This window comes from Neoarius graeffei, chromosome 18 (genome assembly GCF_027579695.1).
Source record: "Neoarius graeffei isolate fNeoGra1 chromosome 18, fNeoGra1.pri, whole genome shotgun sequence".
NCBI lineage: Eukaryota > Metazoa > Chordata > Actinopteri > Siluriformes > Ariidae > Neoarius > Neoarius graeffei.
The window spans coordinates 59,184,602-59,198,444 of record NC_083586.1 but is presented as its reverse complement, the minus strand read 5'-3'; the positions used below and the strand labels follow the sequence as shown (position 1 = coordinate 59,198,444).

The 13,843-nt window shown below is 43.4% G+C and overlaps 1 protein-coding gene across 1 annotated transcript; it reads right to left on the bottom strand.

Moving 5' to 3' along the window:
* Positions 1–5,903: 5,903 nt before the first annotated feature.
* rln3b (relaxin 3b) lies at positions 5,904–13,843 on the bottom strand. Its single transcript, XM_060899122.1, has 2 exons — positions 13,672–13,843; positions 5,904–6,418 (listed from the first exon to the last, which is right to left on the bottom strand). Exons 1-2 carry the CDS (start codon positions 13,841–13,843, stop codon positions 6,105–6,107), a joined length of 486 nt encoding a protein of 161 aa, XP_060755105.1. The 3' UTR covers positions 5,904–6,104.

Here is a 13,843-nt window from a genome sequence, read left to right as displayed (position 1 = left end):
AGATTAAACAGAGGCATTTTGGGTAAAGGTTCGGAAGTGACAACAATTAGGCTCATGCGCTGATTCCTGTTACAATGCACAGCCTATTGTTTAAAAAAAAAAGTTCATCGCATAAAATGTTGATGTTAATATGCAAGCAATGCATTTTCTTGGCGTTTTCACAAAGGTGAAATAAATCAGTTGAAATTTAGGCTATTGGCCTATTCTCTATCATCACATGTGTTGTCTGATTTTCTTACTTTAACTGAATTGTGATAGAAGTACATGTAGATAACAAGAAAATACTTGATTATTCTCTGAAATGTTGATAAAAGTGAGCTTCTACAAAATGATAAAAGCACCTGTCTGAGCCATGGTTTGAGCCGGCGCATGTTTACATCAAAACGCGTGTGCGTGCACGAGTATCACGGTCACACGCAAAGTGTCCCGGTTTTAGACTCGGGAAATCTGGTCACCCGAGCCCAGAGGATATAAGGGTTTTTTTTTGTTTTGTTTTGTTTATTTAATCCAATATCTACCTGTTCCACACTCCAGCCCAGTTGGTGTGGGTAATGCTCCTTTAAGTTGGTTGCCAACCGCCATAAAACCCTAAAGAAGAAGAACTCTCAGGGAGGATATGGATTAAAATTAAAGATTAGGGGATACATGTAAGAGAAAAAAAACAAAAACAAACAAATAAGGTGCATGTAAATTACATTTTAAATTAGGCAATTAAATGAACATATAACGGAGCAGAGACACAAAAGGATTCATAAATTTCAATAACAGATAACGAGCAATGTCTATACTTGTTTTTCTTGCAATTTTACAGCCTATTTTTTTTGAGAGACAAGAAAAACATTTTAAAGTCATTAATAAATCCAGGGAAGGAGGGCTTACAGCTTCTCCAGTGAATATGATATTTAGCCCTTAATAAAATTATGTCAATAATGTCCGAAACAGAAGAGGGCAAATTATCTCATCTCATCTCATCATCTCTAGCCGCTTTATCCTGTTCTACAGGGTCGCAGGCAAGCTGGAGCCTATCCCAGCTGACTACGGGCGAAAGGCGGGGTACACCCTGGACAAGTCGCCAGGTCATCACAGGGCTGACACATAGACACAGACAACCATTCACACTCACATTCACACCTACGCTCAATTTAGAGTCACCAGTTAACCTAACCTGCATGTCTTTGGACTGTGGGGGAAACCGGAGCACCCGGAGGAAACCCACGCGGACACGGGGAGAACATGCAAACTCCACACAGAAAGGCCCTCGCCGGCGACGGGGCTCGAACCCGGACCTTCTTGCTGTGAGGCGACAGTGCTAACCACTACACCACCGTGCCGCCCAGGACAAATTATCCATGTAGAAAATAATATATAATTCAAAGGATGGAACATCATTAATTTTAAATGATACCCAGTTTTTTTTAATATCTGACCAAAAACAATGAGAAACAGGACATAAATAAAACAAATGCTCCAGTGTTTCATCATCATTATTGCAGAAGGAACACTGATCCACCTCAACATTAAATCTTTTTGTTTTAGAAGCTCTGCCGCAGGATAAATCTTATTGATGATTTTGAAATCCATTTCTTTAACTTTAGGCAAAATAGGCCATTTAATAAATTTTGAATATACACATGCGTGCTACTCCTATCCACCTGCGCATGCGCGCTCATCAATGAATGAATCATAAAGTCTTAGATTAGATAGAACTTTATTGATCCCTTTGGGAGGGCTCCCTCAGGAAAATTAAGATTCCAGCAGGATCATTACAGTATAAACAGAGAATAGAAAATAAAGAGAACTTCTAGATAAATTAAATTTAATTAAGTATTTACATACAGTGGGGCAAAAAAGTATTTAGTCAGTCACCAATTGTGCAAGTTCTCCCACTTAAAAAGATGAGAGAGGCCTGTAATTTTCATCATAGGTACACTTCAACTATGAGAGACAGAATGGGAAAAAAAAAATCCAGAAAATCACATTGTCTGATTTTTAAAGAATTTATTTGCAAATTATGGTGGAAAATAAGTATTTGGTCAATAACAAAAGTTCATCTCAATACTTTGTTTTATACCCTTTGTTGGCAATGACAGAGGTCAAAACGTTTTCTGTAAGTCTTCACAAGGTTTTCACACACTGTTGCTGGTATTTTGGCCCATTCCTCCATGCAGATCTCCTCTAGAGCAGTGATGTTTTGGGGCTGTCGCTGGGCAACACGGACTTTCAACTCCCTCCAAAGATTTTCTATGGGGTTGAGATCTGGAGACTGGCTAGACCACTCCAGGACCTTGAAATGCTTCTTACGAAGCCACTCCTTCGTTGCCCGGGCGGTGTGTTTGGGATCATTGTCATGCTGAAAGACCCAGCCACGTTTCATCTTCAATGCCCTTGCTGATGGAAGGAGGTTTTCACTCAAAATCTCACGATACATGGCCCCATTCATTCTTTCCTTTACACGGATCAGTCGTCCTGGTCCCTTTGCAGAAAAACAGCCCCAAAGCACGATGTTTCCACCCCCATGCTTCACAGTAGGTATGGTGTTCTTTGGATGCAACTCAGCATTCTTTCTCCTCCAAACACGACAAGTTGAGTTTTTACCCAAAAGTTCTATTTTGGTTTCATCTGACCATATGACATTCTCCCAATCCTCTTCTGGATCATCCAAATGCTCTCTAGCAAACTTCAGACGGGCCTGGACATGTACTGGCTTAAGCAGGGGGACACGTCTGGCACTGCAGGATTTGAGTCGCTGGCGGCGTAGTGTGTTACTGATGGTAGCCTTTGTTACTTTGGTCCCAGCTCTCTGCACATCATTCACTAGGTCCCCCGTGTGGTTCTGGGATTTTTGCTCACCGTTCTTGTGATCATTTTGACCCCACGGGGTGAGATCTTGCATGGAGCCCCAGATCGAGGGAGATTATCAGTGGTCTTGTATGTCTTCCATTTTCTAATAATTGCTCCCACAGTTGATTTCTTCACACCAAGCTGCTTACCTATTGCAGATTCAGTCTTCCCAGCCTGGTGCAGGTCTACAATTTTGTTTCTGGTGTCCTTTGACAGCTCTTTGGTCTTGGCTATAGTGGAGTTTGGAGTGTGGCTGTTTGAGGTTGTGGACAGGTGTCTTTTATACTGATAACGAGTTCAAACAGGTGCCATTAATACAGGTAACGAGTGGAGGACAGAGGAGCCTCTTAAAGAAGTTGTTACAGGTCTGTGAGAGCCAGAAATCTTGCTTGTTTGTAGGTGACCAAATACTTATTTTACCGAGGAATTGACCAATTAATTCATTAAAAATCCTACAATGTGATTTCCTGGATTCTTTCCCCCAATTCTGTCTCTCATAGTTGAAGTGTACCTATGATGAAAATTACAGGCCTCTCTCATCTTTTTAAGTGGGAGAACTTGCACAATTGGTGGCTGACTAAATACTTTTTTGCCCCACTGTATACAGGGCGGCACGGTGGTGTAGTGGTTAGCGCTGTCGCCTCACAGCAAGAAGGTCCGGGTTCGAGCCCCGGGGCCGGCGAGGGCCTTTCTGTGCGGAGTTTGAATGTTCTCCCCGTGTTCGCGTGGGTTTCCTCTGGGTGCTCCGGTTTCCCCCACAGTCCAAAGACATGCAGGTTAGGTTAATTGGTGACTCTAAATTGACCGTAGGTGTGAATGTGAGTGTGAATGGTTGTCTGTGTCTATGTGTCAGCCCTGTGATGACCTGGCAACTTGTCCAGGGTGTACCCCGCCTTTCACCCGTAGTCAGCTGGGATAGGCTCCAGCTTGCCTGCGACCCTGTAGAACAGGATAAAGCGGCTACAGATAATGAGATGAGATTTATAAGTTTATTATTGAAAAAGAAATACAAATTTAATTTAAAAAAAAAGAAACTCGTATTTAATGTGTGTGTGCTTGGTCACAATATGTGAACTAGTAGTTCCAATCCTTATAGGAAGCCAAATCACTTGAGTGAGAGCGTCCATAAAAGAAGCTCAAGCTCAGAAAAGCAGGAAGGAGTTCTTTCTGTGGTGATTCAGTGTCTCCCACCTACAGAATTATATCCACACGGATACCATTTCGCTATAAATTAGTTTTATAGACAATAAAATATCTTTAGAAAATTGTTTTTTTGCAGTCAAAATTACACAAATAATAATAAAAGTTCAGAAAGGCTGCAGTTCGTAGTTCTACCACCAGATGGAGACAGAGTTGCCAGAATAAAAAAAATTGGTTGATTTTATTTAGTAAATTCAATGTAAATACAGGTATGGGAAAGGGTATTGGAGGCGAGATTGAGAAGAGAGGTAGCAGTCTGTGAACAGCAGTACGGGTTTATGCCAAGGAAGAGCACATCAGATGCAAATTTTGCTTTAAGTATGTTAATGGAGGGCGGTACGGTGGTGTAGTGGTTAGCACTGTCGCCTCACAGCAAGAAGGTCCAGGGTTCGAGCCCAGCGGCTGACGAGGGCCTTTCTGTGTGGAGTTTGTATGTTCTCGCCGTGTCCGCATGGGTTTCCTCCGGGTGCTCCGGTTTCCCCCACAGTCCAAAGACATGCAGGTTAGGCTAATTAGTGGCTCTAAATTGACCGTAGGTGTGAATGTGAGTGTGAATGGTTGTCTGTGTCTATGTATCAGCCCTGTGATGACCTGGCGACTTGTCCAGGGTGTACTCGGCCTCTTGCCCATACTTAGCTGGGATGGGTTCCAGCTTGCCCTCGCCCCTGTAGGACAGGATAAAGCGGCTACAGATAATGGATGGCTGGATGGATGTTAATGGAGAAGTACAGGGAAGGCCAGAGAAAGCTACACTGTGTGTTTGTAGACCTGGAGAAGGTATACGATAGAGTGCTGAGAGATGAGTTATGGTATTGTATGAGAAAGAGTGGAGTGAATGAGAAGTATATCAGAGTGGTGCAAGACCTGTATGAGAACAGTGAAACAGCAGTGAGGTGTGCAGTTGGAACGACTGAATGGTTCAAGGTGAAGGTGGGACTCCATCAAGGATCTGTTTTGAGTCCTTTCTTGTTTTCCATAGTGATGGATAGCTTGATGGACGAAGTGAGGCAAGAGTCAACATGGAACATGATGTTTGCGGATGATATTGTGATATGTGATGAAAGTAGAAAGGAGGTTGAGTTGGGTTTGGAGAGATGCATTGGAACGAAGAGGAATGAAGGTGAGCAGGAGCAAAACAGAATACATGTGCATCAATGAGAACGGGGATGAGAGCGCAGTGAAGATGCAAGGAGTAGACGTAAAGAAAGTTGGTGAATTCAAGTACCTGGGGTCAACTGTGCAGGAAAATGGGGGCTGCGATAGTGAGGTGAGAAAGAGAGCGCAGACAGGGTGGAGCAGTTGGAGAAGGATTTCAGGAGTCATTTGTGATAGGAAAGTCCCAGCGAAAGTGAAAGGTAAGATGTCTAAGACAATAGTATTTTCTCCCTGTGTCCATGTGGGGTTTCTCCAGGTACATGTGGATCAATCAATACTTGTTGCCTTGTGGTTCCTGTACAAAATTTTAAAAAATAAATTTCAAACAAGGCTGATCTCCCTGACTACATTTAACTAATTACATGCATTTCATTTTTGGTTAAACCGTTTCTTTAAAGCTGCAATCTGTTATTCAGCCTGGATGGTCATATAGGCGTTGGCATCGAATCATGGGCAAAGGTCTTTCTGAAGGTTGGATTATCTATGGACCATAAAGCATAAGAGAAAACCAATCACCATCTCATAGGGCTCAGATTCGCACAAAGACATCAAACCGAGACAGCTCGGACAAAGTGTCTTTCCAATTGTGTCATTGAGACCATACGAGACGTATCCTCCGATGCTGCTGCGATGCTAAAAATCACATGGCGATAAAATGTATTGCAAAACGAAGCTTTATTTATTTGGGTCAATCAGGGCAGGGCAGGGTGTAATACACAGAGGAACGTTTTCTTTCAGAGACGCGCCACACTTGCATAAATTTTAATACATTACTCTCCAGCTGCAGAATTTAAATTAGGCCAAGTAACACACCACCATCCGTCCAAACAGCAGACACGAGAGACACCAACACGACAGTCTGAGATGGACACACACGGACGAATGGAGCCAGAAAGGAAGTGTCCGTTTTAGCACAGGGAGCTGATCTCGCTCTTACTGCAGCCCCACTTGCAGCAGGCGTTGGACAGACCCACCACCACGTCCCTGCCTTTCCTGTCTGAGGTGCGCAGAGCCTCCAGAACCTCGTCTGAGATGAATGAGCGTCCGGGGCGCATGAATGCTAAGCTCTCTGGACCCCCCGGACCCTCTGGACCAAAGCTGTCCACCTCCAGATCAGCCTGAGCTTTGTAAGAATTGCGGGGGACGAGTTGCTCATCGTTGTGCGTCCAGCTGTCTGAGGCCTCATCATCATGAGTGGAGAGAAAGTTTCTGGTTAAATCACCTGATGGGGACAGACAGGAAGGGAGAATGTAATTTTAGCAGTCTGTGCTCTTCTGGAACATGCTACAGCGCAGAACACAAGATGATGGCTGAATAAACAGCACAGCTACATAGTAGAAATAACATAATACAATAATAAATTACACACTTTACTACGACATTAAATATATTTAGATTGATGCAACCATAATAAAAACACTGACACGTTTCCCTTTTGCCTGAAACTCATCCATTCCCATCTATTCAAATTATTAAAGGAGAGCTGAAGGCAAATTTTTTATTATCAAAATTCTATTTCTCTCATTTTATTAAATACCGGAATGCATGTTTGATCGCTATTTTGTCGCTGCTATAGCGGGTTATGAGTGTTTGAAATACGCTCTGTAATACATCAGTCCATATGTCAAAGCAACGGCCGTAAACGAGATTCGTTGAGACCTGTGTGAGACATCGTAGGACGGAAGTAAAACGTACAGCGCAAATCAAACCCTGTGTCCGAAATCGCTCACTCGTTCCCTACTCCCTACTCCCTATATAGGGAATTACTGTATAGAGGACTATACAGTGAGCTCATTGGTAAAATGAACAAACTCTTTCGGACACTACTCCATCACGCTGGTATTTACGTCATTACTGTCGCACAATTAAAACGTGCCGGATCAGTCGGCTGGTGGGTTTTCGTTCAAAATAATAAATCCATGCGTGTGTTTCTGTGATAAATCCATATTATACTGAGCGCATTTCCCACTTAATCAATACAAAGTATTTTCAGTTCTTTTAAATCAAGCCTGAATACTTTCTTCTTCGCCGCTGACTTTTATTAAATCACATTTGAGGCTTTTAATTTGATTTCTTTCAGCGCGAATGCAAAAAAAAGACACGCACGCCCTCTTTCGAACGGTGATGTAATCAAGCCGGAAGTTTTGTTTGTTTTGATAGCAATCAGGAAAGTTTGAAAAAAGTCGGCAGTAATCGTTATTTAAACTCGTTTTTGTGCAATACTTCGTTTGGAAAACAGTTTTCAAAATGGCAGCACTGACACCTGGCTGACACTTCTTCACGTTTCGAAGTCTCGCACAAGTCTCGTGAAGATCGCGCGGATAAGCGACGCCTGCCGTGGACCAAACGGACTAAATTCAACACGGCTAAAAACCGAACAGGCCGATAAGTATCATATTTAACTGCAGTTAGTTGCCAATACGAGTTACGATATAAGGTTACTAAAACCGAAAACGTAACTGAATAACACGTTAATTAAGAAATAAAGCGAGTTTAAAAATGACTTCAGTTCCCCTTTAATGCCTTGCGAGTTGTCTTTTCAGTGGAAAAAGGGTGGGGTTCAGCAGCTCTGCTGTGGCTCGTTGTTCATTTCTGGGCCAGAAAAAAGGAAACAGAAGTCTGAAGAGAAGGAACTAGTGAGATCTACTGCACGGCAGGATTGTATAATTGCAACACAGAATTACTAAAGGGTTCTTAAGCCATTTTTTTACCGTTTGAGAAATGCTTAAAAAAAAAACCCACACAAACTACACTTTTATCCCCATACAGTTTGCTTTGTCATATATTTATTATATGTATTGTACAGGAACTTTAGCTCACCTATACTCACTGCACATTCAGACAGATTCCACATGTAGTGAAAGTCACTGATCTTCTCTGTCTGTTGTACACCATTCATCTTTCTTTTATTCCGCTATCATTTTCATTCCCATGCCAACCCAGATGGTTTCTGCTTTAGGAAATTCATCAGAACTCTTATGAGGAATTATTATTAATATTATTATAACGGGGGCAGCACGGTGGTGTAGTGGTTAGCGCTGTCGCCTCACAGCAAGAAGGTCCGGGTTCGAGCCCCGTGACCGGCGAGGGCCTTTCTGTGCAGAGTTTGCATGTTCTCCCCGTGTCCGCGTGGGTTTCCTCCGGGTGCTCCGGTTTCCCCCACAGTCCAAAGACATGCAGGTTAGGTTAACTGGTGACTCTAAATTGACCGTAGGTGTGAATGTGAGTGTGAATGGTTGTCTGTGTCTATGTGTCAGCCCTGTGATGACCTGGCGACTTGTCCAGGGTGTACCCCGCCTTTCGCCCGTAGTCAGCTGGGATAGGCTCCAGCTTGCCTGCGACCCTGTAGAACAGGATAAAGCGGCTAGAGATAATGAGATGAGATGAGATTATTATAATGTGCCGAAGAGACAAAACAATAAATGTAGGTGTATCAGACGCTTGCTGGCGGTGCTGTGAAAATTGTCCATGCAGACACTCATCTAAGTTTCCAAATCTGTGAATATTTTCTATCATGAATACTATCATTAATTAAAAAGCTTATAATCTCTGCTTTCAAAAAGAAGTTTCTCTCATTAAGATCTGTTCAGTACTTTGGGAGTAACGGCAGATTGTAGTCGGTAGAACGGAGTAAAAACTCTGCTCGCGTGACGCCAGGAAACTGCCAGTGCTTTTCTTTGACTTTTTGAGTCACGGGAAAGCGGTCAGTCTCTCTCTCTCTCTCGCTCTCTCTCCTGATCGGTTTCCCACTGGATTACTTGTCAATATCAATCAGAAAACTTTTTTTTAAATAGGGATGTTCTCTCGCTCTCACTGTTTCTGATGTCTCAGAAATTCAGCGAAATTTTCCGTCTGCTAGTTTTGATGTTATGATTCACGGGAGACTTTGAAGAGAGTTTTCGTAGCTTTACCTACTTATTTTTTCAAATCAATCTCATCTCGTTATCTCTAGCCGCTTTATCCTGTTCTACAGGGTCGCAGGCGAGCTGGAGCCTATCCCAGCTGACTACGGGTGAAAGGCGGGGTACACCCTGGACAAGTCGCCAGGTCATCACAGGGCTGACACATAGACACAGACAACCATTCACACTCTCATTCACACCTACGCTCAATTTAGAGTCACCAGTTAACCTAACCTGCATGTCTTTGGACTGTGGGGGAAACCGGAGCACCCGGAGGAAACCCACGCGGACACGGGGAGAACATGCAAACTCCGCACAGAAAGGCCCTCGCCGGCCACGGGGCTCGAACCCGGACCTTCTTGCTGTGAGGCGACAGCGCTAACCACTACACCACCGTGCCGCCCCAAATCAAACTCATTCCTGTAAATAAATAACTATTTTAGAATGTAACTGGAGTTGTTTTGATGAAAACAACTCCATCTCAATATTGAGAGCTTCGTGGTCGGAATGAGATTTTAAAAAAACGGAACTCAGAAACGCGAGTCTCAGTTTCAGTTCAGTTAATGTGAATTGTTTATTGGATGCGGATCAGACAGTTTTTTCGAGGTTCGGCTTGAAAGCTGTGAATATTAATTGAAATAATCATTTATATTCTTTCATATAAACACTAGTAAGCCCTACTTTTGAGAAATACAAAGGCCTACAGAGCACAAAGAGGGGATTAGAAATAACCTTTTATTACTTTTTTATTGAGTGTACCGATTTAACATTGTACCTAATTAGCATAATTAAAACTAATTAAATACTAATTTGCGTAGAATGTTTTTACAGATTTTTCAAACTTTGTATTCAGTATCCAACCATCTATGTGCTGCCAATTTCCATGTAAATATCTTGAAAAATAAAAAGTTCTCATCTCATCTCTCATCTCATTATCTCTAGCCGCTTTATCCTGTTCTACAGGGTCGCAGGCAAGCTGGAGTCTATCCCAGCTGACTACGGGCGAAAGGCGGGGTACACCCTGGACAAGTCGCCAGGTCATTACAGGGCTGACACATAGACACAGACAACCATTCACACTCACATTCACACCTACGGTCAATTTAGAGTCACCAGTTAACCTAACCTGCATGTCTTTGGACTGTGGGGGAAACCGGAGCACCCGGAGGAAACCCACGCGGACACGGGGAGAACATGTAAACTCCGCACAGAAAGGCCCTCGCCGGCCACGGGGCTCGAACCCGGACCTTCTTGCTGTGAGGCGACAGCGCTAACCACTACACCACTGTGCCACCCAAAATAAAAAGTTATGAAGTAAAAAAGTTTGATCTCATTGGTTAATGAAGCCTATTTTGGACCATGTGACCCTCATACAGAATATTACGGCCGTTTTCTAAAAATTAAGCTGTTTCTTCAATCTTTGATTTGTAATATCTGAAGAACCGATAAACATATTTTAATTTAGTAAAAAAGTATGTTGTTCTGCATTCGATTCAGAATTCAATGAGACCAGTTTCAAGCAATTTGGACTAAATTTGAATTTTCATCTGATATGCCTGATGCTGGGGCGGCACGGTGGTGTAGTGGTTAGCACTGTCGCCTCACAGCAAGAAGGTCCGGGTTCGAGCCCCGGGGCCGGCGAGGGCCTTTCTGTGCGGAGTTTGCATGTTCTCCCCGTGTCCGCGTGGGTTTCCTCCGGGTGCTCCGGTTTCCCCCACAGTCCAAAGACATGCAGGTTAGGTTAACTGGTGACTCTAAATTGAGCGTAGGTGTGAATGTGAGTGTGAATGGTTGTCTGTGTCTATGTGTCAGCCCTGTGATGACCTGGCGACTTGTCCAGGGTGTACCCCGCCTTTCGCCCGTAGTCAGCTGGGATAGGCTCCAGCTTGCCTGCGACCCTGTAGAAGGATAAAGCGGCTAGAGATAATGAGATGAGATGAGATGCCTGATGCTGCATGGATGGTTGATCTAGCTTTCTAAAGTTGTTCCGCACTAATTAAAAAAAAAAAAGTCAGTCAATCTTGAACTGTTGGATGTATTCAGTTTGACTTTCTCTGAAACTTCGTCTCTTCAGAACCATATGAAAGAGGGTTCACATGTCAGAGAGCTGTTGTAATGCCCCTTTTGATGCCATCGACTTGCAGCTGAAAATCCAGTTCAGGAAAATTCTGTCAATGGAAAAAAATACTCTCAAAATTTTGGCTGCGTTAATTGCAGAAAATTGAGGAATAATAATAATAACAACATTTTGTATGAGCACTGCTGGAAAAAGTTTCTATCTCACACCGTAAACCTTTGTTTAGTTTGTTTCCAACAGCACAGGTTTTCTTTTCGTAGTCGAGCAGAACCACTTTCAAGATCTAACAACCCTTAACTCTACTCAAGGAGCCTTCAGAGTGGGCATAGAACTGTTTCAGGATGAGAAAACAGTTGTTCTGTGGTTCATAGAACAAGTCAAGGTGCTCCAGAGGAACAATCTGAGGAACTCTTTATTACTACAGTGTTACACTCTCATACACTGGGTTCCTCATGGGGTTTAGAATATTCATCTCATCTCATCTCATTATCTCTAGCCGCTTTATCCTTCTACAGGGTCGCAGGCAAGCTGGAGCCTATCCCAGCTGACTACGGGCGAAAGGCGGGGTACACCCTGGACAAGTCGCCAGGTCATCACAGGGCTGACACATAGATACAGACAACCATTCACACTCACATTCACACCTACGGTCAATTTAGAGTCACCAGTTAACCTAACCTGCATGTCTTTGGACTGTGGGGGAAACCGGAGCACCCGGAGGAAACCCACGCGGACACGGGGAGAACATGCAAACTCCACACAGAAAGGCCCTCGCCGGCCCCGGGGCTCGAACCCAGGACCTTCTTGCTGTGAGGCGACAGCGCTAACCACTACACCACCGTGCCGCCTTAGAATATTCAAGGGACAGCAAAGTTTTTAAAGTAGTTTTTCCATTGAAATACGTTGAATTTTCCTGAAATTGGATTTCAGCTACCAGTTGACGATGTCATAAGGAGGAGCGTTACAGCAATCAGCAGCGCCACGTGAACTGGCTTTCAGTGGAATTCTAACTGCTCTTATGCTGCATTTGTGCCAAACTTGTAACTGGGAATTTCCATCCTTTCACTTTGAAAAACCAAAGAAGACGCCCATTCAACTCAGAATCAGGAAGGTCTCCTGAAAAAAAACAAGTTTGGTAAGGGACAAACAGTCCAACATGGCCTCTCACAGCATCAATAGTAGAGAAAAAAAAAAAAGTCGAGCTAGAACTGTTCTGATTCCCAGTATCGGTATCAAACCTTTCCCAGTAAAAATGGTTTATTGGATAGCGGAGAAGACATATCACATACTGTTGCATGCAAAAGACAGATATGGAAGCGTCCGTGTTTTTTTTTTTTCAAACTTTGTAGCTTGAAGACACAGAGATTAAAAAAAAGACATAATTCCAAGTTCCAACTTCCCAGTTCGGAGTTAAATCGAACACAGCGTTAGAATCTATTACTCTGAAGTAGACCCCGAAGCCGTTTGTTTTCAGGATAATGGCTGGCTGATGAAATTATTGGCTGGCTAGCTGACTCAGCCAAAACCTTAATGGCTGCTGCAGCCACCAAAATGTTTATGGCTACAAATGGCTGATACTGGACGTCACTGTGTGGCATATATCCGGGCGAACGGATCAAACAAATGGGGGGAATAAATAGCAAATTACCACAGGTCCCCTGGTCTCTTACTTCATTGTAAATATAAATCTAGCAAGATTGTAGTTCAATGCTAATAATAAGCTAATCTGGATTGTTCGAGGAAGGCATCTAGCTATCTACTCTCACTAGCAATGACCAGTGAAGGACTGGCAGCTATCTTACTATGATGAAAGTAGAGTGGTGGAGTACTTTTTTTTATCAATCTCGAAGTATGTGAAACAAACAAACAAACAAACAAACAAACAAAACCTTTACACTTTCCCTCAGCAGCGGCAAAGAATGCAGCCATCTCGTCGATATCGGAGTCGATTGATGCTCTGGGTGGGTTCCCGGGTTCCCCAGTGTATCGTGGTAACGGTGTGAGGGGCGGGAAGCCAGACAGGTAGTCACAACAGCAAGCTTGTGGTGGCTCTCTGTGCTGTGATATCAGTTCTAAATCTCTACAGTGTATGCCTATACGTCTCTATTGTGTTACTACTAGTGTGTACAGTTGATCATGTTTGTGTCACTTTTCTTGTAGCTCATGATGTGGATAAACCCATTATTTGATGTACACAATTCTTAGTGGCTCAGCCAAATTTTATTAGATAGCGGCTCAAATTGGCTTACAAAATTATTGGCTGGCGGCGGCTCAAATTCTAAATGGCGGTTTTAGCGGCGCCTGGCGGCGGCTTCGGGGTCTACTCTGAAGGGTTCTCCTGTTTCTTCCTTTGGCAGAACTTTTAAAAACGGAAAGTTTCAATTGCACAAAAGGTTCCGAGTAGAACATAGAACCACTTGTACATTGCTTTGAACGAAAGCCAAATCATTCAGACTAAATGTAATGTAATGTAATTAATTTGTCTGAAATACACACCAGTTTCACCCACAGATCTTCTCCAGCGTGAGCCTCCACAGGTGAAGATGACAGCGCGGATGAATTCCCTCCCGCAGAGCTTCACGCCGTAGATGGGGTGTCCCTCTGTGGCCTGGGCTTGGCATGCCAGTGCCACCAGCAGGCTCAGAGTCAGCACGATCTCTTTATACAT